Genomic DNA, 26,824 nt, shown 5'->3' with positions numbered 1-26,824 from the left:
TTGTCTCCTCTTTACTTCACTTTGCTTGTGGTCCAATATTCTCCCATTCACTTTGGGCTTGAACTCTTGGAATTTAGTAGGCATGTAACACTTGGTAATATTTTGCTTAGATTTTCAGTCTAATTACTTTAAAAAGTCAGAAAAAAGATATCTGCTCTTTTTGAGATTTTCACGGGAAATGACTACTACGGTCTACTTTTTGCAACTGCAAAGAAATAGTTTTAAAGATTTTGCTGTGCCCCAATCGCTACCAAGTTTCCGACCAGCCCCAAGAACGTACTCTCCGGCGCTTATCCAGAAAACTACAATTCCCATCGTCAATTGCGGACTTCTCAGCCTAAACTACGTTTGTTACGTAATTTCCACCCTCATAGGCGGTGGATGCTGGACCTTGTAGTGTGTGTCAACTTATCTTTTGTCGCCGTCTTGAGAAGAGGAGAGCGTGGCCGCATCCACCGCTGTGAATACGACGTTACGATATGGTTTTTAAAATAGGTTACTACGATAACGTATCGAAGCCCATGTGGCGTCTGGTTTTTAAGTCACGTTCCGCCTTCCTCCTGCCGGGGCCGGGAGGGGGAAGTGACGTACATCCGGTGTAATGGCGGCGCGGTGGAGTTCCAGGTAAATACCTAGTTCTGTAGACTCGTCGCGGGCGGCGAACCAGAGAGGGCGGGTGGTGGGTGACCAGACTGGGTGGAAAGTGAAAGGGGACTCAGGAGTGGGTGCGGGCTCGGTAGTACGGCCGTCGGCGGCACCGGGGTGCGCGTGGCTCTCTTCCTGCCGCGCGGCGGCCCGCGAGGTTGGCGTGAGAACCGGTCGGGCGGAGGAGCCAGCGGGTGGAGAAGGAGCGGCAGTGATCTCTGCCCGCCTGCGCGGCCAGACGTAGCTTCCTAGTGAGGTTCTGCAGCATCTTCGTTGCTGACATCCAGCACCAGCGCTGGTTCTCTCCATTGTGTGCTGTGTTTCGGGGCCGAGCACTTGGAGCCCCTCGAGCTGTTCGGGGTAGAGGCCCCTTTCTCTCGGGCCGCAGGACATGGGCTTGGAATCGATGAACTGCAGTTGATTAAAAAATAGTGAAAGTCCACTGCTGGCTTCTCTCCGGCGTAACTTCCCTGTCACTGCTTCTCTGAAATGTCATTAGTTCTTTCTCTTTCATACTCTTGCCCCGAAAGTAATGATTTTTCCTCGTGTTTAGTCTTGAGGGCTCTTTGTTCACTATGTGTTGCTCTTCCTCCTTTATCCTTCCGTAAATTGATCAACCGCCAAAAAACGTGATCGCCCCCAAATTTGGCCCTCGAGTCACCATCTCTCCATTGAGCTCAGGATCCCACAATACACTTGCATGTAATGGTAATAAAATGATTAATTCACGGAGTCTAACTGCAACACCACTTTACCTGTTTTCACTTAATCCTTACAACAATTGACATAAGTGGAGAAGGAAAGAATTGGTGAAAGGCTATTCCAGATGCAAGACCTTGGTCATTGAAAGTGGGATAAAAGTTGGCATGTGTAGATATCCAGACTGGAAATAGCGGATAGATAAACAGCCAAACTTGGGCTTCAGAAGACCAGTTAATCTGCTTCCTCTTTAACTGTATTTAGACTTGTCTTATTTTAGGATTGTCTGTGAAGTGGAGAGTTAACCTCAATTACCGTCCTATGGAAAAGCATATTTCGAATAAGCATTAAAAGTCTGATTTTGATCAAAAGAAGCATTGTTACAGGCAGTATAAGTATGAGGAGAAGGCCTACTTATGTAGGCGCTCGGTGACAAGAGTAGTAAGCCAAAGATGTCAGTCTTCAGCATGTATAAGTCTGTGGCTTGGGGCCGGTGACCTAACTAACATCTTTATTCTCAGCATCCTCATCTGAAAAATGCGGATAATAGTAATACCTACCTCAATGGGTTGTTTTGAAGATGAAGAAAAATAATGCATATAAGGAGGGCATTGTGCACAGTGCGTGCCTAGCATACAGTTTTAGCTATTATATTGTTTTTACCACTACCATATAGTTGCTGAAGTCTCTTTCTGCCTCTGTTCTTGTTCTTTGGTTCTGAATGTTGCCCTTCCACTTTTATGTGCCCATTTGCTTACATGGAGCCTTTTCCACCTCATTTGGCTGGGGCTCTTGAGACTTCAGAGGCAAAGAATGTTGGCCCAGTGGTTCTGAAAATGTGGTCTCCTGAACCAGCAGCGTTAATATCTCCTTGGAACTTATTAGTAATGTAAACTATTGGGCTTTATCCTAGCCCTGTTGAATCAGAAACTGGGGAATGGAGGGCCCTTCAGTTTCTTCTTCCCCAAGCCATCCATTTGATTCTCATGCCAGTTTGAGAGCCATTTTTCTAGTCCATCTAGGGATCTGTTACGGCCCACCGCCACCCCCAGAATCAGGTTTTGCTGCCTTCCTTGCTTCAGAGGATTTAGTCCATGGCCAGCCAGTATATCTTTGTTATGCCGCCCTTCCTTCCCCACTTTGGGCAGTTTAGTGTCTTAACGTTTCTGGAATTCTAACACTTCCTAGACTACTTAACTTTGTCTTTCCTGAACCAGCTTTAGCTCTGTCAGTTTTCACAGCTGCTAAATTCTTAAGAGGTTAACTCTCCTCCCTTATGATTGTGCATTGCCAAGTGGTCTACAGTGGCTGTTGTGCCTGAGACCATCTAAGAGAGTACACAGTGGCACATTGTGTATTTATAAAGTCCGTGCCTTAATTTGAACATTACTCTCTGCCTTTTGCCCATATGTATTTAGTCTGAATTTTGTACTACCTGGTGTGTCTTAACTTGGTATTAGTCATGATTGGCCTAGAGCTAGTTTAAGCTGATCCCACTGACGACTTGGAGGGCTTGTTGCATTTCTCTACTTTTCAGTTCAAGTCTGAGAATCCTAGCATGGGAGGGTGATAAAACAAAAAGGCCTGTGGCGTAGTAGTTTCTGCAAACTTCCAGACTTCCTTAACCTATAGCCTAAATATTTTTCTCAGTATGTGCAGTTTCTGAGTGGACATTGAAAGAGACATTTCAGTGCCTACAATAAAGTATAAACTTTCAGAGCGTTTTCTTCAAAAGTAATACATCAGGAGGAAGCAGTGGATTAAAGCAGGCCTTTTCTATTTGTTCCCAAACTAGTAAGTCTTTCCCAGTGAATAAATATCAAAAAGATAATTTGGTCTGCTTTGGCCTGGGGACATACGGGCTTCTATCATACAGAACAGGTGAGCTAATGGGAAGGAGAGACCCTGTGGAGATTCATGTTTAACTTGACTTGGAGGCTAACTTTTAAGTGGATTTGGCTAGACAGAGTTCAGCACTTCCACCTGAAAAGTTACCTGACCGTCCTTTCGTGAATTAGTTTTATTAGGACAGCTTTTTATCAGGACAGCTGGTGACAGGAGCCTCTGGAGTGGAATGCAGTGGTGTGTGTCTAGGGACTACTTCATACATCTCTGGAGTCCACCACCTTCAAATTTTCTTGAAGACTTAGAATGTGGTTTACTAAGTGGCCCTTGAATTACATACTTAGAAAGCCCACTTTCAGAGCTGTGCTCTGAGAGTTGCCAGAACATATCTAGCCCATGTACTTAATTGGGCAAGCTGGGGAACAGAGTTTTTGGGAGGGGGGACAAAGTTGTATGAATGTTTGAAGGCCTAGTGCACACTCAGTGATGAGAGTTTTTTCTGTAAGTTGAAGTGACAGCACCTTGAGGGTCCATTTCCTCTTGCAGTGCCATCAAAGGAACTTTCCTCCCACCCCTATCAATAGCGAGGTTTATTCAAGCTGCTCACCAGGTTAACATGGGGTGAAGACAAATAGGGAGATGGGACCTGGTAGTGCTGTGTTCATGCAGTTTGATGACAGACAGCTTGGGGGGGGGGTCCTAGGAGTGGGGGTTGATAGGTCTGACAAGGCTGCTGGGGTATTCCTTGGTAAATGAGTTGTTAAAATATCATTATAGGGAGTTCTATGTAGGAAGAAATAGGAATACTCACCAAAAGTCCACATACCCTCGTTTATATTTAAGTTTAGAATTGGAACTTACTAAGTAGCAGACACTGTCTTAGGTTCTGGTTATTCAGCACTGACCAGTGTATCCATATAAGTTCAAGTAGCCAGTGTTCTCCTACAAGTTCATTTATGCTTTAGCTTCATGAATCTCTTGTGTTCCATCTCATTTCTGCTTCATCTTCGCACCCTGTACTCTATGCAAACAACTGTGAACCCCCTCAATTCTTCTATATCTCTGAGTCTTTACACATTCTGATCTCATTTCCTTAGTGACCTTTCCCCCTTTCATACTTGTCCTTCAAGATTCAGGTTCAAGACCCATGCCTTTTTTTATGCCCCAGACCCACTTACTTAGTTGCAATTCCTCTTTTCCAGTAGTATCGTGTTTGTAACATTGCTGTAACACTTAGACTTCTCTGCCTAGAGGAAAGGAACTTTGATCTCTCAGACCTCAATGCCTGAGTGCAGCTTAGGGTATACATCACCTTCCTACATACACAGACACTGCCTTTAACCCTCTATGCTTAATTTGTTTCCAGAAAGTATGGGGTAAAGAAAAAGACCATGACCATACTGCTCTTTCTGTTAAGCTTGTACTCTCTCAATTTCTCTGTAAGTACCCTTCTGAAGCACTTATTAACAGAACTATCAATTAGTCCCCAGCCTCATCTCTTTTTTTTTTTTTTTTTTTTTTTAAGTTTTGTTTTCCTGTTTGTCCTGGACAAAATTTTTTAATTTTTATGATATCACAAAGGAGACTCTTTTGCACAAATACATACTTTAACACAGAAATGAAAAAGGAAGCATTCAGTGAGTGATTAGAAGCATTGGAACTATGTCTTAACTACAAGGTATATATTAAGTAAAGTGATGAGGGTTATGGTATAGGTTTTAAATTTAAGGTTTTGTCTCACAATGAAAATGTATATCAATGTGACTTAATCACTGGACCAAGAAAACCCATATAGGTAATATTTGTTCAGTGAATGAGATACTGGGGCTAATGAGGAAAGTTAAATCTTTTTGTCATGCAGTTCAGCTGTAAACCAAGGGATATATGGGGAAACTAAGGCAAGACATGGTGGGTTTAGGAGGATGTACATACAGGTGATAGAGGGGTTAGTAGCAGTGGAGATGTTCCTTAGGGTTTGTTTTTATTCACTAACTAGAGGGACTGCTACTGGAAAACTCTTCTTTAAAAGAATAATACATGAAGATAAAATTGTTGATACAGTAGACATAGAGACAAAATTTTTATTTTAAAATTTTAGAAGGATCCCTGGCTGGTGTGGCTCAGTGGATTGAGTGCTGGCCTGTGAACCGAAAGGTTGCCGGTTCAATTCCCAGTCAGGACATTTGCCTGGGCTGTGGGCCAGGTCCCCAGTTGGAGGCATACAAGAGACAACTGGTCAATGTTTCTCTTCTCTCTTCCTCCCTCCCTTCCCTTCTTTCTAAAAATAAGTGAATAAAATCTTTAAAAATAATAAAAAATAAAAACTTAGAAGGAAATTTGAAAAGTATGAAATATTATTGCCTATATTGTAGAGGAATGTGCTTTCACTTTAAGGCCTGGGTTTCCCTGAGGGCAATTTTGCAGATATTTAAAGGGTCCTATTGCCCTGCATGGGTGTAATACAGTGGAGCCCTACCTGTTAGTAGTATGCGTATATAATTTATATTTTTAGAGGCAAGTTTAAACGTCCTGATAGCCTGCAGATAAGGAAGACCTTGTGAGAAATCTTGGTAGAGATCGCCGAAACAATTTGCCTTCTGAAATGAAGTGAAGATTGACTCATTATGGGGTCTTTCCTAAACAGAGGCTCCCACCTACCTATTTCCTATTAAATGAGAAGGTAGAATCATTAGAATTTGGTGACGGACTGGGTGTGAGGAAAAGGAAATGTCACTTCTGGCTTTATAGGTGATATCTTAGAGGAAGAGCTGGTTTGGGGAGATGATGAGTCCAGTTTGGACTTCCTAGTTTGGAGGGCCTTTGGAACACCAACGTGGAGGTTTTCTGTAGGCATTTGGATGTAAGGATTTGGAACTCTAGAGAGATTGGGCTGGAGTATGTCATTCTTATAAAGTTAGTTGAAAGTGTGGAGGTAGAGGGAATACAGACATAAAATGAGGGCTGTTCATCTAACAAATACATATGGAGAGCTTTTTATATTGGGAATATGGCAATGAACAAAACAGACAAAAATCCATGAGCAAAGATTAACCTCTACGCAATAGTAAATGTTAGAGGGGTGAACAGAGGGACAGAGACAGGAGGAAAACCGGATGAAACTGGTGTCCCTGTAAGTTGAGAAGTGAGAACTTCAGGAAGAAGTAGTTAGCACTACCAAATTCTAGAGCAGTGGTTCTCAACCTACCTAATGTCGCAGCCCTTTAATACAGTTCCTCATGTTGTGGTGCCCCCAACCATAAAATTATTTTTGTTGCTACTTCATAACTAATTTTGCTACTGTTACGAATTGTAATGTAAATATCTGATATGCAGGATCTATTTTCATTGTTACAAATTGGACATAATTAAAGCATAGTGATTAATCACAAAAACAATATGTAATTATATATGTGTTTTCTGATGGTCTTAGGCGACCCCTGTGAAAGGGTTGTTCAACCCCCAAAGGGGTTGCGACCCACAGGTTGAGAACTGCTGTTCTAGAACAGTGTTAGATAAAAGGAAGTCATGGATTTAGCAACAAAAAGGTAATTGTATCACCTTGATAAATACTTCAGAGTAGGAGGACTGGAAAACATTTTGATGGGTAAGTGGAGTTAATGACAGGTTAAGAATTGGCAGCATCAGTAGACTTATGTATCAAAAAAAATTGGCTGTTTAAAGAAAGAGGTTGGAACTAGGTAGGGGACAGGATGAAGAGAATTTGCCTCATAAATGTCAGAATTTATTTAAATGAATCAGTAAATAAGTTCGACATGTAGGATTTTTTTATAACTCAGTGTGAAATCAATACTATAAATCAAGAAATAGTTGATAGAAGTTTTGAAACATACAAAAATTAACAAATTCCTATAGAGCCTATATTCTGGTAAAAAGTAGCACATTAGAGGATCTTCCTATGTTTCAGCAAAGTAATTAAAAAATAAAACTTAGGTAGCATATCCAAATGATTTAAGTATCATATCACTAACTTTGAGTTCTTTAGTTACTTAAATACCAACCATTATGGACTGGCTTTATGTTGTAGGAAATGAATGGGGTATTATAACTATTCCCAATTTACAATGAGTTTATTTTTTTATTTTTGTCTTTTCTTTTTTTCTCATCTGCGTCTTTAATGAAATGACCCAAAATTGGTGCCATCTCCTCTACACAGAGTCAGAGACGCATCAAAGGCTTTCTATGGAGTTTATTCCTCATCACTTACAAAACCCAAACAGTGTCCAGATACTATCTGCACAGCTTCCAGTCCTGTACTTGAACATAGGAATATTCAGTCATTCAAATGGTTATGAGTCAAACCATACTCCTGGTGTGCAGTGACTAGGAACAAACAATGGGAGCACCCTTAGAGTCAGACTGTTCTGATATTCAAAATTTTTGAAATTTTAGAGAAGAAATTCAGTACAACTATATTAGGTAATCCCCCTTTTGGGGTCCTGGGCAACGTCCTGTAACTAAACACATTAATATTTATGCTACCCATCAAATGAAGAGTCCCATGAAGTCTTGTTGGTGTATGTCAGGTTTTGCTGGCTATTGAATTCACCATAAGTTTAAAAAGAAAAATGCTATTTTCAGAGCTTTTCAGATTTCAGAATTGCAGATAAGGAGTTGTCTCACCTTGTACCTGGTGACTTTTCCTGAAAGAGGGATAGCAGTATGTTGACCTTTTTAGTTTCCTGAAATTGTGAACTATGCTAAAGTCAGATTACTTCATTTTCCTTATGTGGCATATCATGGGGCAAATTTCTCACTAACATGTACATATCCAAAGGGAAAAAATAGAAAAAGATAAGAAAACAGTTCTCTTAAACAAAGGGGTTTTCCCTTAGTACAGACAGGCAAGGGCCATAGCAATCTTGTCATTAAAGCTTAAGAGCTACGGCCAGTCTGCTGCTACTGTGTGTTCCCTGAGACGGAAAAGCGCTCTTCGAAAGGGGCTTGGATTCTGTTTGGGGATTTTCCTGAGTATCCCATCCCCCCCATTGTATTTTTTTGCATTAGAACAAATTTTACCGAGGTTTTACTTGTATATTATTTAATACTACCATTTCCCCCATTGGACAACTAAGATTTTGCTGTGTTTTAAACTCCGATACAGTGTTTGAAGTTTGCCAAGCCTGTTGTTACTGTGTAGAATGCAGAAGAGGAAACTATCGGGAATCCACTTTCCTTTTAACAATTTTATGATAGTATATTTTGGTCAGAGTTCCTCTAACCTGGTTTGAGTTCTCGTAAGGGACAATGGTAGAAGTGTTCTATTAAAATAATAGCGAAAACAGTGCATTTCAGCCAATGGCTGAGTTTTTTCTCATTTTATGAATTTTTGAGGTCATTGCAGAATTTACAGTTTCATAGTTTTCAGTTAACAGTTTAAATTCCTTCTTACAAATGTTATTAAATATTTTGCTTTCTGATCCTTGCTAAAACTGATAGAAAGATTTTCATCATTTTTAAATTGCATGTCCTTATAAAATCTCCTTTCTCAGGACAGCAGGTGTTGTTTTGCTGAGTTGCTTAGTTGTGACAAGGAGAGAGAAATTTAATAATTCATCATAAAATCCTCATAGTGGTGCTAAGAAGAGCAGTTTGAGCTGTAAACTCTAGATAAATTGTTCTCTTTGCAGGAATTTCCAATTGGTCCAAGTATCAAGCATGTACATGGTGAACTCTCAGAATTTCCCTAGAGGCATATTCTATGTAAATCTGAATGGTGATAGTACCTTATACTTTTGTTGTTGTTGTTGTTAGAACTGCAGCACCAGTCTGCCTTACAATATTGTTAATTTCACACTTTCGTTTTGGGTCATGGGAATGTAACAAACTGTGCTTGATTGCCAGAATGTTATTTGGTGATGATGAAGTGTAGAAAGAGGAAAGGTGACACTGATCAGAAAGCAAACTCATTAAATTTAAATAAGGTAAATTTGAAATAAAATACATAGAAAAAACTTTTTTGATGTGTTGGTAGGTTAAGAAGAGAAACCAGGTTTAAGATCCAAGAAGAATATCAAAAGAAATGCTAAATCTTGCACAATAGAATCACCTGATTTGCTCATATTATATCTAGTTTTAATGAATTATAGGTATGCTAACTAAATAAAGGCATCCTTAAAATTATTATGCATGTTTAAAAAGAAGTCTCATTATATTAACATCAAAACTTTTGCCATCTGGAACTTTGGAAGAATGGATCAGTTTAGGGTAGAAACATTTTCTGGATAGTAGAGACCATACCTGTTTACATTTTATAATTTGCCAGTTTGGTGTTGATTTGTTAATGTTGGCATTTTTGTTGGGATGCAATAGTGGATAGTTTGGCATTTAAACCTTTTTGAATTTTAGTTCTACCATTTACTAGCTGTAATTTATTTGGACACGTTGCTTCAAATTTCTGTATCTTAGTTCTCCAACTGAAAAACACGGCGAAACAGTCCTTGACTGGCATGGCTGAATGGGTTTAGTGTCATCCTGCAAATCGCTGGTTAGATTCCCGGTCAGGGCACATGCCTGGGTTGCTTATCTGGTTCCCAGTGGGATGCCTGCCAGAGGCAACCAGTGAGGCACCCACCAGATGTTTCTTTTCTTCCTTCTCTCCCTCCCTTCTCCTCTCTCTTAAAAAAAAAGAAAAGAAAAAAAGAAAATTGCCAAAGCAGGATACATCTGATTGAAAAGATTATATAACAGAAGCATCTAATATAATGTCTTTGTAGATGCAATAATTTATCATTATTCATTATTGTTATCTTATTCAAAATTACTCATTTTTGACTTTTAAAACAAGGGCGTGTAGTTAATTAGTTAACCTCTGGATGTCTGGGGAACATGGTTATAATGTGCTGTGGAACCTATTAGTGTAGATACTGTATTTTGTTGCAGAGTTACTGCATACATTGACAGTCCTTCTGTTGGCTGGTTTTGTGGTTTTGAACATTGGTGGTTAGCTTGCGTGCATTATTGCACACCAGTTTCGTTTGGGACACTTGTCACCATGTTATGTTAAAATGACTTGTCTCAGTGAAATATGTGATATGTATTTGAGGAAAATGCTTTTTAAAACTTTGTATATTATTGGTATTAGTGCTTAGAGTGGCTCTCTTATTAACTTGAGCATTGTTAACATTTAAGTAACAGGTGATTTTGAAATAAGTCTTATTTTAACTATGTGCTCAGTTAAGTTCTTTTAGAAAATATGTATTTATAAGAATGCAAGTAATTTTGTTACTCCAAATCTCACCCAATTCTTATTCTTTTTGTCTCCCATACCATTCAATTATTGGGGAAATTGGTTCATTTGTCTTGTATGTTAAAATCCACCAAAGAAAACTCACCAGTAAGCTACTTAATTAGTAGTCAAAGTTAATTTATTTTCTGCACCAAGGGAGGAAGCGTGCTGTAGGGAATCACATAGTGCCTCAGAGGGATGGTTAAGAAAGAACCTTAAAGAGTTTGTGAGACTGGAGGTAGTCAGTCATCACAGTCTTGATAGGGATTGGGCAGAATGTGTAAACTGGAGTTACTAGAACAGTAAATGGTTCTGTCTCTAGAACATCTATGCTGTAACTCCTTAAGCTGTTATAATTTGTTTAGATAAAAAGTAGTCTTTTTTACTTCCTGAGAAAATTACCATTTCTAGTGTTCTCCGTTTCTTCCTGAAAATCTGAATTCTATCTGGTATTTTTCTTCAGCCTGAGGAACTTCCTTTAGCATTTCTTATAGTGCAGGTCAGCTGGTGATACCGGCTCTTTGATTCTCTTAGTTATTTTTGTTTGCTTAATATCTTGTTTTATCTTTACTTTAAGAGTATTTTTGTTGGAATCCTACGTTAACAGTTTTTTTATCTTCCAATATTTTAAAGATTGTTCTTCTGTCTTCTGGTCTCCTTAGTTTCTGATGAGAAGTTAGCAGTAACTTCAATTGTTATTTCCCTGTGGGTAATGTTTGTTTTATTCTCTTGCTGCTCTCAGAATTTTCTCTTTATCTGTGGTTTTCAGTGGTTTGATTTGACAGATATATATATATAATCTATATCTACATGCACACGAGTGGTTTTCTTTATATTTATCCTGCCTGGGATTCTCTGAGCTTCATGGATAAATTTATGCCTTTCATCAAACTTGAGGAAACTTTGGCTCTTCATTTTAAAACATTTTTTCTATCCCATGTTTTCTCTTTTCCTGGACTTTAATTATGCATATATGACACCTTTTGATATTGTTCAACATATCCCAATGCTGTTTGTTAAAATTTTGGGGGGGCCTTCTGTTCTTTAGATTGGATAATTTCAACCGATCTTCCTTTAGGCTCACTGACTTTCCTTTCTCTCTGTTTTGCTGTTAAATCTATCTAGTGAGTTTTTTCCCTTAATATAGTTTTCAGTTTTCTTCTCTTATATCCTCTATGTTGTTATTTGTTTTTTTGTCTTTGTTTTTCTGAAATGTTCTGTTTTTATTCCTTGCAAGCTTGTTTTCCTTGACCTTTTTGAATATGCTTTAAAAACATTGTGTGCTAATTCCAACATCTGGGTCATCTCAGTGTTGGTGTCTTTGATTGTTTTTTTCCTTAAGTTTAGGCCACAGTTTTCTGATAAGTTGAAGGTTTTTTATGCGAAGACTGGATTCTGTTACATTCATCTGAGGAGTAGTCGCCTTTTAGGCAATTAACTTGATTAGACTTGATCTCTGGGTGATCATTATTACAAGAACATTGGATATTTCATTCTTAGTTTATATAGAAACATTGGATAGTTTATATTCAGTTTATAGTGTCTCTTATAATTGTTTCCTCTGTTCACTTGTGTTTCCTAATGTCACAATACTGTTTTATGATGTAGATAAAAATATCCCTCGCTGAGAACAAGTTGAAAAAGTTATCTAACATCAGTTATTAAATTAACTTCCTCTCAGTCATTAGAATAAAATACTTTATTGTGCCTAATATGTCCTTTTTATTATTTGCTTATTGTTCAGAATCTTTTCTACTAATATGTGTTCTTTATAAATTATGTGGAATGCCTTAAGGAGTTTTTAGACTTTTTAAATTATTGATTATATCTGTGCCTATTGACTAAGAAAACTGAGATGGTCAAAGTTAACAGAACTTTTTTTGGTGTATTTTATAGGTGACCCTTGCAGAAAGAAAAAGTAAACTGTCAAAGAATTCATACCGTTTGGTACTTGTTATTTGGACCAGCTTAAGGAGTCTGATTTATAGGATCAGCTGGCATCAGAAAATGAAAAGTAGTGTGGCACAGATAAAAGTAAGTATTTGAAACTTATAATAAAAAACAACTTGTAGTTAATTACCTATCCTTTAAACAAAAATACATTTATAGAATTTGGACATTAGACACAGACAGTTGCCTGGCATCATATACACATCTAAAAAACACAATTTCAAATGTAGATACTTGGTGAAATGGGAGTAATAGTGTTCAAAAGGATAGTTGAGAAGGGGTGCATTACTGCCTGCACGAATCAACGGTGCATGTGAGTGGTCACATGAAAAAGAAAAATAGTAATAGCTTGAAATTCCACTATTCTTCTTAAAGAACATGCATTTCTGAATGAGCATGAAGTGAACTGTGTCTTTAATTGGTCAGTTCCTGCGTACCTATCTGCAGGTGAGCCTTTTGTTTCATGTTTTATATGTATAAGTGAGCTCTTTATCCTGTGTTGTCCTTTAGACATTATACATTCATTCAACAATATTCACTGAAATCTTACTGTGTCTCTCAGTGACTATTCTAACTACTTTGGGTAAAAGGGTGAACAAAACAGGAATCCTTGCTCTCATGGAGTTTGCATTCCAGTGGGGAGAGACAGAAAATAAATCATAAACTTAAAACATAAGTAAATTACATAGTATGTTAGAGTGTTGAGTGCTAGACTTGTGCTATGAAGAAAAGAAATAGGGTAAGATTGATCAGTAGCATTGGAGGTTGCAATTTTTAATAGGGAAGATCCATTGAAAAGTTAGCCATTTAAGCAGAGACTTAAAAGATATGAGGAAGTTAGCCATGCAGATGTCTGGGGGAAGCGTGTGCCAGGCAGAGGGAATAGCAAGTACAAATGCAGAGTCTAGTGTGGCCGGAGCAGTTTATGAAAAGGGGAGCATAGTAGGAGATGAGGGCTGAGTAATAGTAGGTCAGTAACTCCAGCTGCTTTCAGAACTGTTTCTCTGCCGTGGACTTAGTGGAAGAGCAAACCATTCTACTTCCTTTTTTTTTTTCAACTTCATGGATCTACAAGCCGGCACATCATTTCCTGGGTCTCAGAGTCATTAAAGAGGAAGGTGTATTTTTTATTTAATTATAAGTCTAGGCACTTCTCCTTCCCTCTCCTCCACGCACTCTGTACCCATAAACCTCCTTCTTGGCAGAGAACCAGTGGACTGTGAGCTCCTTAACAGCAGGCAGCAGGTAGAGGCCCTGGTGCATGGTAAGTGCTTAATAAACTGAACTGATAGACTTACAGACTGAAGCAGGCTCTGCTGCCAGCATTTCTAAATTCTTTCAATCACGAGAAGATACATTCTCCAGCCTCCCTGCTAGGTAGACATCCCACCTGTGCTTACATACCTCCTTTGGCTCGAGGCTCACCATCTCTGAAGCTGTCCCCGTCTGTTAGTAGGTAACTTTTGTATGTTCTGAAATCTGCCTTTTTGGGACTTGTACTCATTGATCCACTGGCATTCAAGTAATTGATTGATTAATTAACTGTGGGCCTAGTAAGTGGCAGACTGTATTAGGAGCTGGGAACACAAGAAGAAGACCTTGTGTGGAACTGACTCTTGAGTGAGCCTTGTTAGAGTAGAGCACTGAGATATAGACTGATACCATTTATACAGAAGGAGGAGTAATTAGTCTCTCTGAGTCTTCTTCCTGTTCCTCTTAGACTGTGCTTCTCCTCCTTTCCCTCTCATGTTCCTCTGCCTAGAAGCAGGTGTCTTCAGTCAGCACATCCCTTACACTTACACTTCGTAGTAGCTTGGGCCTCTCAGTCAGTTCTCAGTTTATTTTTTTAAATGTTTATTTTATTAACTTAAGAGAGAGAAAGAAAAACATTGCTTTGTTCCACTTATTTATGCATTCATTGGTTGTTTTTGTGTGTGCCCTGACTGGGCATCAAACCTGCAATCTTGGCATATTGAGATGATGCACTAACCAGCTGAGCTAGCTGGCTAGGGCCCAGTTCTCAGTTTAGTCTGCCTCCCTCTCTATATCTTGCCAGCCACAAGCAGGTCCACTACTGGGATTGGGCCCAGTCTTACCTCGGGTGAAGCTCAGCTCTTCCCTTGATGTTCTGAGGACTCATCTATGGTTCAAGAGGCCTGAGCTGAGGATCCCTTGTTTTTCCATTGAGTCTTACTGTAGCTTCCATGTGTGGCTAGAAGCAAGCTACCCACCTCCTTCAGCCCCTCCTGTCCCTTGCTCTTGAAGATTTGCTCCCTGAACCTAATGGATGCTCAGAGCCTCTGGACTCAGGATCCCTGCTTTACTCGCCTCCTTGTAATTAGAGACTACAAGTCGTTACATGGTGTACCATATTTGTTTTGCTAGATGAACAATTTAGAGAATTTTTAACAGTAATTTTGACAATATGTTATTTTCAACTACTGCTCTAATTTATAATCTAAACTCTATGATAAATGAAATTATGGTTATTATTATTTGAATCACACCTGAAAATGATATTTAGCTTAGAGAAATCCTGTTCAGCCACCAAAGCCCAGTTCAGGTCCCCCTTACCCACTGTCATCCCTCAGTACTCTCTATACCATAGTGATTGTGGCGTATTCAGGCTGTCCTGCTAGCACTTAACTGTTTGTGCCAGTCATCTGTTAACTTGATCGTATTTCCAAAATTCTGATTCATGACTTCAATATTTTTGGTTTCTCCCTCTTGCTCGCAACAGATGTTGCAGAAATGTGTGAAAGATCATTAGCACAGAATTGAGGCCAGCTCCCTAATGTAATCAAAATAATTGCACTGCCTTGTAAAAAAAAAAAAAAAAAAACAGTAGACTTTGCAGTTTTATTGTCTCTTTCTCCTTTTCTTTTTTTCTTCCCCTCCCCTCCTCCTCCCTCTTTCTTCCTCTCTCTCAAGAGCGTATGATCTGATATATATAATTGTGGAAATCTTTATAACCATCTTTTTCCTATAAAATCATAAATTCCTTAAGGTTATTCCTATCTTTTTATCCTCCAGAGTGTCTACACAGGAAGGGCTATGAATTATAGTATATCATCAGTATATGCTATGTTTGATGTTACCATGAATTGATTGAATCTTGTGCTTTATATTTGGTTTAAAATATTGAAGTCAGGTTTTATGGAAACCTATGTATAAATGTTGAATATTTCTATTTCATTGTGTTGCTAAGTGAAATAATTTTAAAACTTTCTTATATACATTAGAAACAGGGTTTTAAAATGGTTGCATTGAGTGTAAAATAACAGCCTAACTGGCTACTGTAAATTGAAACTATTCACATGCTAATTCACTTACATAGGTGAGTGGTTTGTGTACACTATTTTAAAAAATTCAATAGTTAATGAGACTGTTTGGGAATTTATTTGTGATAATGTTAGACTCAAGCTTCTGTTAATTAGATAATCAAAATAAGGGGAAGTTTGAACAATTGTTTACATTTCTATGCAGTATAGTTTTCTATTTTTAAATGTACCTTTTTCCCATTAAGGAGGCAAGGATGCAAGTATACAAAACGAGTTACTCATTATTGGTTTTACTTTTTCTCAGATGTTAAGATTAAGATACTTTTAAAAATGTACTGTTTTTCCTAGGATAATTAAAATTATTTTAATTTTTAAAAAAAAACATATCAATATAAATATTGACCAGTGGTATAAATTTTTAAATTAGGATATGTTCTCAAACTGGATGCTTTATGTCTCGTCTCATGTGACATGTCTCTTCAGTCTCATGTTATATTGAAGTTATTTGTATGTCTGTTCTTTTTCAAAAGATTTGATGTAGGAGCTGTATCTTTCGAGTTAAATCTTTCAAATCCTTAGAGCTAATGTAGTGCCATACGTATCAGACATTCAAATAATGTTTGCAGAAAACAAAAATGAATTTCCTAAATATATTAAAGTTTGTTTCTAATAGCCATTTATTTTACCTAGATTGTTTAACCTGGGCTAAATTTGTGGTTATTATAAGCCAAAGAAACCAGGAGATAAGTTCAGTATTAAGACTTGGGCATAACCACAAAAGCGAGCTCTTGTCAGAAAATATCTGGCCCTTGGCTTCGTATTTACCAAAAGAAAGCTTTATCGTATTTTTTAGCAGGAGATGTCTATAAAAATGGTGGTCTATAAGTTTATAATTTATATAGGAATAAAATATCAGCTAAGTGGCTTTGAAAATTTGAAAAATATTTTTATCTACTTTAGTTAAAAAGGTTATTTGCTCCATTGTGAGAACAGTTTTAAAAAAATACTTTTAAAGTAATTTCTAAAGCACTCCCAATTGTCTGAGATATATATTTCATTGTCTTGTGTTTTTTAACAATTTTTAATGCTTTCTCTCTTTTTTTTTTTTTTTTTTTTTTTTTGCCTTTGAAAGCATTCTTCAGGTCATGACAGAAGGGAAAACAGTAATTCATATCAGAGGAACTTCTTTCCAGAGGACAGGTAAACAGCTTTATGTATTATGAATTCAATTTAAGTATTTTATAATAAGCTTAAGACATTACTTAGCTCTTAGGTTTCTAATTTTAGTGTGAAAAGCTTTTTTTTTTTATGGTTTTATAAAGAACTTTAGTTGAATGGGCTTGAGGACAAATCATTATTGACTGTTCTAGGACTTTATAGTAAATAATTCTAGATTTTAAATAATTTTTTTTAAGTGAGAGGGAAGAATTTTAGTATCTTCAATACTAAATAGTATTTTTTTTTTGTATATTTTATCATAATCATGTTAAGATCAAAAATCCAGAAGTATTACCATTATATTCATCATGCATTCATATGGGACTTCAGTTATTTCACTTAGTAAACTGAGACCATTAAAAATTAATGAAGGGAAAAGCACCCTCTATAAACTTTCTTTCATCTCTATAATCTCTTTCTCACTTCATATGTACTGTCTTCTTATTCCATTCTGTTGTCTCTAAAAACCTTTGCTTAATGGACAGATTAATTGCCATGGTTTGCAACTGCTTATTATCTTTCATCAGTCACCTACACACAAAAACACACACATAGGTCTATATATGCATATAAATTAATTATAGGCATGTATATAAAATACAGTATAGGTATGTTACTATATGTTTTTATTATGTGCGTGTGTATTTAACTTCTCTTGAGTTTCTCTGATTTTACTGACTTCTAAGATTCAAATAGCAGATCTTACACTATTCATCCTTGTTTGCTTGTAATTTCAATTCATTGTGACCTCTATCCAAAAATGCGGTTTCAAGATTAATAGCTAATAAAGTCTTTTGGAGTGGAATTAAACTGGTTTTTATAGAGACCACTTGATGACCCTGGTCTCATTTGTTCAGTGTTTTGATAAAATGAGTAAATATAGACTAAGCAAAAGAAGTCATTTGCAGGATATTCTTCATGCTAACTATATATGATATCTAGATATATATCTTTTACTAAGGACAGTGTGAATCAGGATGAGAAGTTTGGTTAAGTGAATTCCAGCAGTCGTTTTGTGGTATACAAACTGAAATCTTTTATAATTAAGACTGAATAAATCGGTGTCAAAAATGGACTTCTGTTAAAAACAATTTGCTAAGACATTTTCAGTCATAGAATTGTTTTACATTACCAGTGTATGACTTTCGTAAATACAGTTGTTTTCAACTTTGGTTTTCTTATTTTCTGTGGTTAGATATGCAGACCACGAAAGATCCCCTCGGGACAGAGATCACTTCGATTACAGCAGGTCAGACTATGAGCGCTCAAGAAGAGGACGTTCTTACGATGGTAGCATGGAGTCACGGTTAGTATTGAAAATTTTAACTATAGAAAATGTGTATTTGGCCCTGGTCAGATAGCTCAGTTGCTTAGAGTGTTGTCCCAATATGCCAAGGTTGTGGGTTTGCTCTCTGGTCAAGGCACATACAAGAAGCAACCGATGAATCCGTAAGTAAGTGGCACAACAAATCAGTGATTCCCTCCCTTTCTCTCTTATAATTAATAAATTACATATATATATATATATATATAATGATAATATGAAACTGATTTTACTTACTGTATTTATATAATTCATGGCTGCACAGAGCATAAGCAGAATGATCTGAGTTTCCAAGGCAGTATAGATATTTAAAAAAAACAACTAAGTGGACAAACTCTTCTCTAGGGAAAGGTAACAAAAAACAAGGATTTATCCTGTTTTGTTGGCTTTTGATAGTTTCAGAGAACAATATTCTGATTGTTTTAAAAGTGGTAGATTAAGAAAGAATACTCACCTGTATTAGTAGAGAAGAGTAATTGTCGCTAGGAAATGGTTGATTTTCTTTGAAAACTGACTCAAATATACAGGGATTTCTGATATCCTGAGATTTCTAATAAAAATACCAATCATATCAAGAATAATTTCAAATGTTACTTTTTTTACAATAGTCTTCCACTTAAATTGTCACTGTTGAAAATAAACTCTGGTTTCTCTTTTATATAGTTCATCATCTATATCACAGGCCAATCTGTCTTCTTAAAACACTGTTTTCATGTCACTATCCCACTCAGAAACTAGTAATGATTCCTCTAATTTAAAAAGTTAATGTGTTGCTTGTCTTCTAAGATTTCACTATGACTCGAACTCGTCCTTTTAACCATCATTACACATGACTCTTTATTGTTTCTGTCCTGTTCTTTTTATTCTGGCCTGAACACATTTGCTCAGTTTTTCAGCAGTTATTCTGTCTTTTTCTGCTTGCAGAAAGCCAGTCTCCTTCCCACTCCCTCCTCTCCTTCTTGCCCTCAATATAAATTCTGTCAAACATTGAAGGCCTAATTTAAGTTATATTTTCTCTGCAAAGCACTTTCAACATTCCAAACCACTTTTCCATGTCTGAATTTCTGGGGCCCACTTAGGATTTCACACATTTGGTATGCAGAAATAAATTTAAGAATGGATTTTATGTTGTCTTTTCTGCATTTTCAAAAATTTGATGTTACAGAAGTAGGGACCATGAAAAACGCAGAGAAAGAGAAAGAGAAAGAGACGTGGATCGGAAACGGTCCCGGAAATCCCCATCTCCCAGGAGAAGAAGCCCAGAACCATCGGTAACCCAGAGTTCCTCTGCTCAGGATGAACCTACTGCAAAGAAGAAGAAAGATGAACTGGATCCTCTCCTTACTCGTACTGGTGGAGCATATATTCCTCCTGCAAAGCTCAGGATGATGCAGGAACAGATTACAGACAAAAACAGGTATGTTGATATCACATAAGTATCCAAGGCAAAGATACCCTCGTTGGAAAAAAAAAAAAAAAAAATCAAGTATGGTCTAATTAACCTTGGATGTTGAGAATTTGCATTGGTCCATGGTGATAGAGCCCTCAAATTCGACTTCTTTACTCTATAAGCTCCATTGAAGCTTTCACACTATTTGCCCTGATATTAGCTCATAACTTTATTTTTTTTTACTTCTATGAATTTAAAAATTGGAGGAAAGACTTTTATGTTATTTCTTTCATAGTTGCATGCTTGCATATAATTAATGTCTATTTTTCCTGGATATACAAGAGTATTGATATTTTTGATCTAAAATGAATCTTCTCACTTTTACCAAACCAGGAGTTGGTATACTTTTTCTGGAAAAGGCCAGATAGTCAACATTTAAAGCTTTGTTTGTTATTCTATCTCTGTTGCAGCTACTCAAATCTGTTGGGAAAACAGCCATAGATAATATGTAAACAGATGAGTAGCTTTTTTTTCAATAAAGCTTTATTTACAGAAACAGGCCATGAGCCGCGTTTTGCTCATGGATGTCGTTTGCCAACCCCTGTAGTAATCCATGAAACTAAGTTGAGAATTTTCTATTCTCCTTCCTTTTCTTAGACCATAACATCTTAGACTATAATGTGTTACTACACTAAGGCAAAGAATCAAAATTCGTATATGAATATTCTCACTCAAAATACCTTTCATTCCCTTTCAAAATAATTGGGATGTTGAGGCATTATATAGGAAAAGTGCAGCTAAGTTTTCAAGACCTTTTTCTCTAATGGAAAGAAATAATGTCTAGGACAACTATGGTTCAAGACAGAAATGGTCTTTCAATTGCCAGGTAGTTAGTAAAAAGATTGGGCTAGAAGATAGCTTATACTTTAAGAAAAAGAGATTCTGGGTGAGCCGAGAGAGTATTCCTGCGTCTTTCATGGGTATTTCAGTGGCAATAAACGAAATTAACTTTGTTTAAAGAATGAGCTTAATATAGAAATGTCATTTATGTAAAATAAAGTGTAAAGATTTGAAGTAAATTAAAATAAAAGATATGTTCTAGAAAGGGACATTAGATGACATTGAATTTAAAACTGGTAAGTTTCTCTTTATGTGCCATATTCCAACACTTGGTAGTGATGCTTGGTTTGTGATGTTGAGAAGGGATTTGGAAATGGTTTCTGGTTTGTGGGAGCTTCATGATCATGTAGGCTTTTTGCTCTTGTAGCAAGCAGTAGTGACAGCATTAGTGAGAAGAATTTACTGCCTCCAGTCTAGTCCAAAGCAATCCTGATTGTAAAAGACCAGAAACATTGTTAATCCAAATCTTTTTATGAATAAAGTAGACAGCATCAGCAGAATATGAAATTTTAAGTAGATTCCTGGAAGATAACGTTATTAGGCCTACCACTACTTGTTATTTAATGTGTTCAGAAGCACAGAGAATACTATATCAAACTGTTGTTCTTTTCATGTTTTAAAAACTATTTCAGTAGTATTGCTATTCTTTGTAAACCAGTGTATTTGTATATATTATTCCAAAAAATATCAGCTTCATCAGAGAGCGATATGTAAGAAAAAAATTAAGGCTACATCTGAAATCATATCTCACAGAGAAATAATTATAAAAGCAATCGAATTTTAGAGCTTTAAAATTAAAAGGTTTTCAACATCATCACACTCAAACAAAGAAACCGAATTAGGCTAAAGAATTTACCTAAGATCTTAGTTGAAAAGAGTTTAACTATATAACATTCAGCTGGCATAGCTATGGAACTATTACATAAATGTAGAGATGTTCTTTAAAATATTTAAAAGTGTTTCACCCTCATGATTTCATATGACTTTCCCTTTTTCCTATAATTATTATTTCTTTTTTTTTTTTTCAGATTTAATGTGTTTTATTGATTAAAATATTACATTTGTGCCCCTTTCCCTTCCCTCTGCTCCCCTCCACCCGGTGGCCCCCTCCCTCCAGTTGTCCCCCCCTTTTAGATTATGTCCATTAGTTGTGCTTACAGTTCCTCCCAACCTCTCTCCGTCTATTCCATTCCCTCCTACCATGATCCCCAATTCCTATATCATCTCCCTCCCTCTCCCCACTCCCCCTCCCTGTTGGCCTCCCCCCACTATGTTTCCCTTACCCACAGTTCCTTTTCCATTCTCGTTGCCTGTTTCGTTTGCCTTTGTTTCATCTCCCTAGCTTCTGTTTTTTAAACCAGTCCCTTTAACTTCTCATATAACAGTGGTTTGGATCTAATGAACTCTTTCAGTTTTATTTTGTCCTGGAAACACTTTCTCTGTCCTTCTATTCTGAATGACAATTTCGCTGGATAGAGTATTCGTGGTTGTAGGTTTTGGATTTTCATTACTTTGAATATTTCTTGCCAGTCCCTTCTTGCCTGCAGGGTCTCCCTTGAGAAGTCAGCTGATAGTCTAATTGGGACCCCTTTGTACATAATTCTTTTCTTCTCTCTTGCTGCTTTTAAGATTCTCTCTTTATCTTTAATTTTTGACATTTTGATTATAATGTGTCTTGGAGTGGTTCTCCCTGGGTCCAGTCTCTTGGGAACTCTCCTTGCTTCCTGGATCTGCAAGTCTATTCCCTTCCCCAAGTCTGGGAAGTTCTCCTTTATTATATTTTCACTCAATTTTTCAAGTTCTAGTTCATCTTCCTCATTCTCTGGCAAACCAATGATTCTTATGTTGGGCCTTTTATAGCTGTCCCAGAGGTTTCTGATCCTCTCATTGTTGCTTGCCATTTCCTCTCGCTGCATTGGTTGACTGCTTGTTCCTTCTCCATATTCCAGTTTGTTGAAATGGACTCTGGATTCCTCACCATCTGTCTCGTATGTGGTTTTGTTCCTTTCGTTATGAAAGTTTTTCGCTTCTTTCATATCTTTTTCCTGCTCTTTTGTGAATTCTGTAAGCCACCTGATGACAATGGCCCAGAACTGAGCCTCTGACAGGTTTCTTATCTGTTCATCTGTCAGGTTCTCTATCTGCTGCCTGGTGAGTTGTGTTACCGGGATCTCTATAGTTGCCTGCCTCATTTTGACAGATGCGTTTTGTTTTCCTGGGCCGGCTGTCGGGGGCAGGGGGCAGTGCCTGCGTCCGCGTCACAAATCAGCGACCGCCGGCGCCTGCCTGTCCTCGACCTATTTCGCAGCCCTGTGGTGCTTTCTGTGGGGGCGGGGGGTCCAAGATGGATTCACACAGTTATTCAGCTAGGAGACCTGGATCAAGGCGATGCTGCGGCTGCTCCCCAGCGCCCGGAGTCGCGAGTCGCGCAAGCCAGGGGCTTGATTGGAGTCGCGCACGCCAGGGGCTTGATTACCTCCAGGATTTTTCGCCGCCCCGCCCCGCCGCTCCGCAAACAGCTTTGCCTTCTTTAACTCTTACCTGCCCAAATGGCACCGCTGGTTTATAACTTCATATGTTGGGCTTCCGTGTAGCTTTATTTTCTGGAATTTCTAGTTATCCTTCGTTTTAAAGTAGTTGTATTCCACTATAGTTGTAGAGGGAGACCTAGCGTGTCCGTCTAAGCCTCCATCTTGGCCGGAAGTCCCTTATTATTTCTTTATGTTGTAGTTTAAAACATTTAATTTTTTTCTCTGTCATGCTTTTACCGAAAGGGACATAATAAAAATTTCCTTTTTATGGCTTATATGTGGCTGTTTCAGATAATAATTTAAAATAAAAAATTAATAGCTTTTATTTTAAAATGTTTTCTTTAGAGGCAAGTTTGAATGAAGTGTAATAATGTAAAATAAGCATGTATTGAATCTGACCGATATGAATTAAATGTAAATTGCAATATACGTGATCATAAGAACAAAAGATTATGCTTACATATCCTTAGTAGTCCTATGTTATTAAAGGGAAGCAGTATGTATATAAGCATTATATGTACATAAAAATCAAATAGCTTAAAATACAGTAGTGTGGTTATTTAGTAATAGTTTGCTGCATTTGGGGGTTATATGAAAATCATGTAAAAAATAAAGGAACTGAGTATTTTTTATGTTCTTATTTATAACCTCTTATTATTGTGATTGTTGGCCAAGTTTTAATCTTTATTAAAATATATTCTTTTTAGCTTAGCATACCAGAGGATGAGCTGGGAAGCCCTAAAAAAGTCAATCAATGGTCTTATCAACAAAGTCAACATTTCTAATATAGGAATTATTATTCAAGAACTTCTTCAAGAAAATATAGTTAGAGGAAGGTAAGTATCAGCTATTTTATTTGTTGTATTGCATATTAGTTTGTTAAAGGAACATAAAATGTACATGAACAGTCATCACTGATGTATTATGCTATTTTATTTCAAGATAGTTGAGAATATTTAAAATGCCATTTTTGTAAAAATTTAAGCTATTAACAACCTGTACTTCACTATTAGAGATTGTATGAAGTTTTTGCTTTTTGAAGAAACTTTGATATGATGTAATGATTTTTGCAGACATTTATTTACTGAATACTTCCAGTAATTTAAACTTATGAGGAATAGTGAATATTTTTTTATATGTATGACCTCAGACCAGTTTCATTTCTAATGAAAGCACAGTGATAATGTGAAAGAAACGAGGAAGATCAGTAATAAATTTTAGAAAAACAGAAGAGAATGACTTAGCATTCTCATGTGGTTTTAAGTAATTGTGATGTTTAAAAGGGTCAGGAAATAGAGATATCCTGTATTTGGTCTACTTATGTGAAAATCTGAAGGCTATTTTCCCGTGTCATTTTGCAGGACCCTGGTTTCTTTTCTCAAAAAACATTGGGGACATAAAGTCAGTTGTAGCATGTTGGGGTATACAGAGGCAGCCACTGTTCTCAAAAGTTGGTAGAGCTTTTATTTTATTGAGAAAGAAGCAGACTTAGAGAAGTTATGTGGATTGCTTAAGATCTTATAATTTATTAGTAGAGTTCTCTTTTCTCATTTTCTACTCTTTAAGTATTTAGTTGTCACACCTAAATGTAAGAACTGTTAAGAATGTTTTCTTGCCTTTGGCAGTCCAATAATTATTTGTCATTATATTGTTAAAAATAACTATTTAGCCTACTTTGAATCTCTCTCCTTATCAAATGCATATAGAAACATGTTTATTTCAAAATGAATTAAAGGAGAACCTTTTATTTTTCTGTCACTATTTCAGCATTATTCTTGTAGCGCTTTGATTGTCTTTATCTTTCATATGAGTTTTCCAGATCTTCATTTTTATTTCACTGAAAATAAGCTTAAGGACGGAAACAACCCACACTTGTCTTTAACCACATAATTTTATGCAAAATAATAGACCGAAGGTGGAAATCTTACATTGTTTTAACTTAGTGTTTTTGAAGCAGACCTTTTTTGCTTTCACTGTTTTGAAAATGTTTAATTATTTCTAAGTAGTTTAAAAGACTCAAATTAGTGACCAGATATAACAATTAAACTGGGAAAGAGAAATTATATTTCAAGAAAAAAATTTGAAGAAAATATTGTGGTAAAATCTGTTTTATGAACGCACAAATTGAAGTTTATTTTCTCAAAACCCATTTTTATTTATTAGGAAGACAAACTCTTATCCTAGATAAAGTGGTATAAATTTATTCCTGATTTAGCATTTGTGATTATTTACAGAGGAGTAGTATTACTGGATTTTAAATGAGGTATTTATTCTTTTAATTAAATTGGTGATTATTGTTGACTTTTTCTTTTTTTTTAACAGAGGCCTGTTGTCCAGATCTGTTTTGCAAGCACAGAGTGCTTCTCCGATCTTCACCCATGTATATGCAGCATTAGTTGCGATTATCAACTCAAAATTTCCACAAATTGGAGAATTAATCCTCAAGAGGTTAATTCTTAATTTTCGAAAAGGCTATCGAAGAAATGATAAGGTATTTATGATGGGCTTATGAATAGTAGACTGCCACATAAGGACAGACTAAAAAGTCAGTGTCAGCAATAGTGGGCAGTGTTGATTTCGATGTAGGAATTATTTTTTAAAACTGCATATTTCATGAGAACTTTCCTGTATTCTATTAAATATCTGTGGCCACTAAAATGATGAGCCACAAAAATGATGGCTACAGCTGTAGAATTATAACTAATTTGCCAGATATGGCATTCTTTCGCATATATTTCTTACTATTTAATTTTGATGTGAAAATTATCTTATGTGTTACATATTTAAATAGAGTGTGTAAGTAAGCTGTAGATTTTGTAGATAAATGAAAATCGGTTTTAGTTTATAGATTAACTTTCTCTACCTTCACTTTTCAGCAACTTTGTCTGACTGCTTCAAAATTTGTGGCACATCTTATTAACCAAAACGTGGTAAGTAATTATTTTTAAGGCTTAGTGCCTTTTTGTGACATTAGACCACAGGCTTGATGCACTTCAGTGACACATTTCTGTTTTTGTTTTGATTTTATAGTCCTTGGGAAACTTACCTTGGTAATATTTTAGTTTTAAAACTATAATAAATACCTTTAATATTCTTTAATATGAGGAAGAACCAGACAGTGTTTTATCAGATCGATCTCTTAATTCTCTGTATGGTTACTTTACTACAAATCATTTTTTTTTTTTAGAGAAATTAACTGAATTTGTTTTTATAAAGCAATAGAGTTGGTATCTATTCCACTTTTTTTCCCTGTACATGGTATTCATGAGAAACTAAGTGTCTGACTTAAAAACCGTGGTTCCTGAAACTACATTAGTGCATATAGCCTTATATTCATAGAATCAGTTTATAAAGTATTGCAGATTATAATTTTAATCAGTTTTAAGTACAAATAATTTTCTTTTTATTCAGTTTTTATGTTTATTTTGTGTTCAGTCACCATTTGAGAATTTTGATTCAGCTCTGTTTAACTTGAAAACAGTAAAATTTCTCTTGTTCATATTCAAAGGTTTCTTTCAATATATTATATATCTATAAAAAGAGAAATTTTGAAGTCATACTTAATCTTAATTCACTAACATTAAATATCATTTTAATTCCTTCTTGCATAGAATTGTTTTAGTGTTTATAGTTAGAAACCTTTTAGATTTTACCCTAATTACTCATAACAATGTAACTTGCTGATTAAGACTATGAAAACTTTACATGTTTGTATCAGCACAGCTATATGTTTCAGTTTTTGAATGTATATTTTACTTACATTGGAGATACTTTGGGCATTGCCAGAAAACAATT

At 36.5% G+C, this 26,824-nt stretch overlaps 1 protein-coding gene across 1 annotated transcript in view; it reads left to right on the top strand.

Annotated features, from left to right (window-relative positions):
• The first annotated feature begins 557 nt into the window (after positions 1–557).
• CWC22 (CWC22 spliceosome associated protein) overlaps positions 558–26,824 on the top strand; it is a 49,083-nt gene continuing 22,816 nt past the window's right edge. Inside the window, exons 1-8 of the mRNA XM_090281235.1 lie at positions 558–624; positions 12,332–12,469; positions 16,799–16,866; positions 18,080–18,190; positions 19,374–19,625; positions 23,737–23,865; positions 25,352–25,520; positions 25,906–25,959. Of these exons, the coding sequence (XP_090137361.1) occupies positions 12,443–12,469; positions 16,799–16,866; positions 18,080–18,190; positions 19,374–19,625; positions 23,737–23,865; positions 25,352–25,520; positions 25,906–25,959 (810 nt within the window). The 5' untranslated portion in view covers positions 558–624; positions 12,332–12,442. The remainder of the gene's footprint in view (positions 625–12,331; positions 12,470–16,798; positions 16,867–18,079; positions 18,191–19,373; positions 19,626–23,736; positions 23,866–25,351; positions 25,521–25,905; positions 25,960–26,824) is intronic.

This window comes from Furipterus horrens, unplaced genomic scaffold, assembly GCF_987537825.1.
Source record: "Furipterus horrens unplaced genomic scaffold, mFurHor1.1.pri manual_scaffold_1, whole genome shotgun sequence".
Taxonomy (NCBI): Eukaryota; Metazoa; Chordata; class Mammalia; order Chiroptera; family Furipteridae; genus Furipterus; species Furipterus horrens.
Note: the sequence above shows the minus strand (reverse complement) of the source record. Positions and strands in the feature narration are given on the sequence as shown.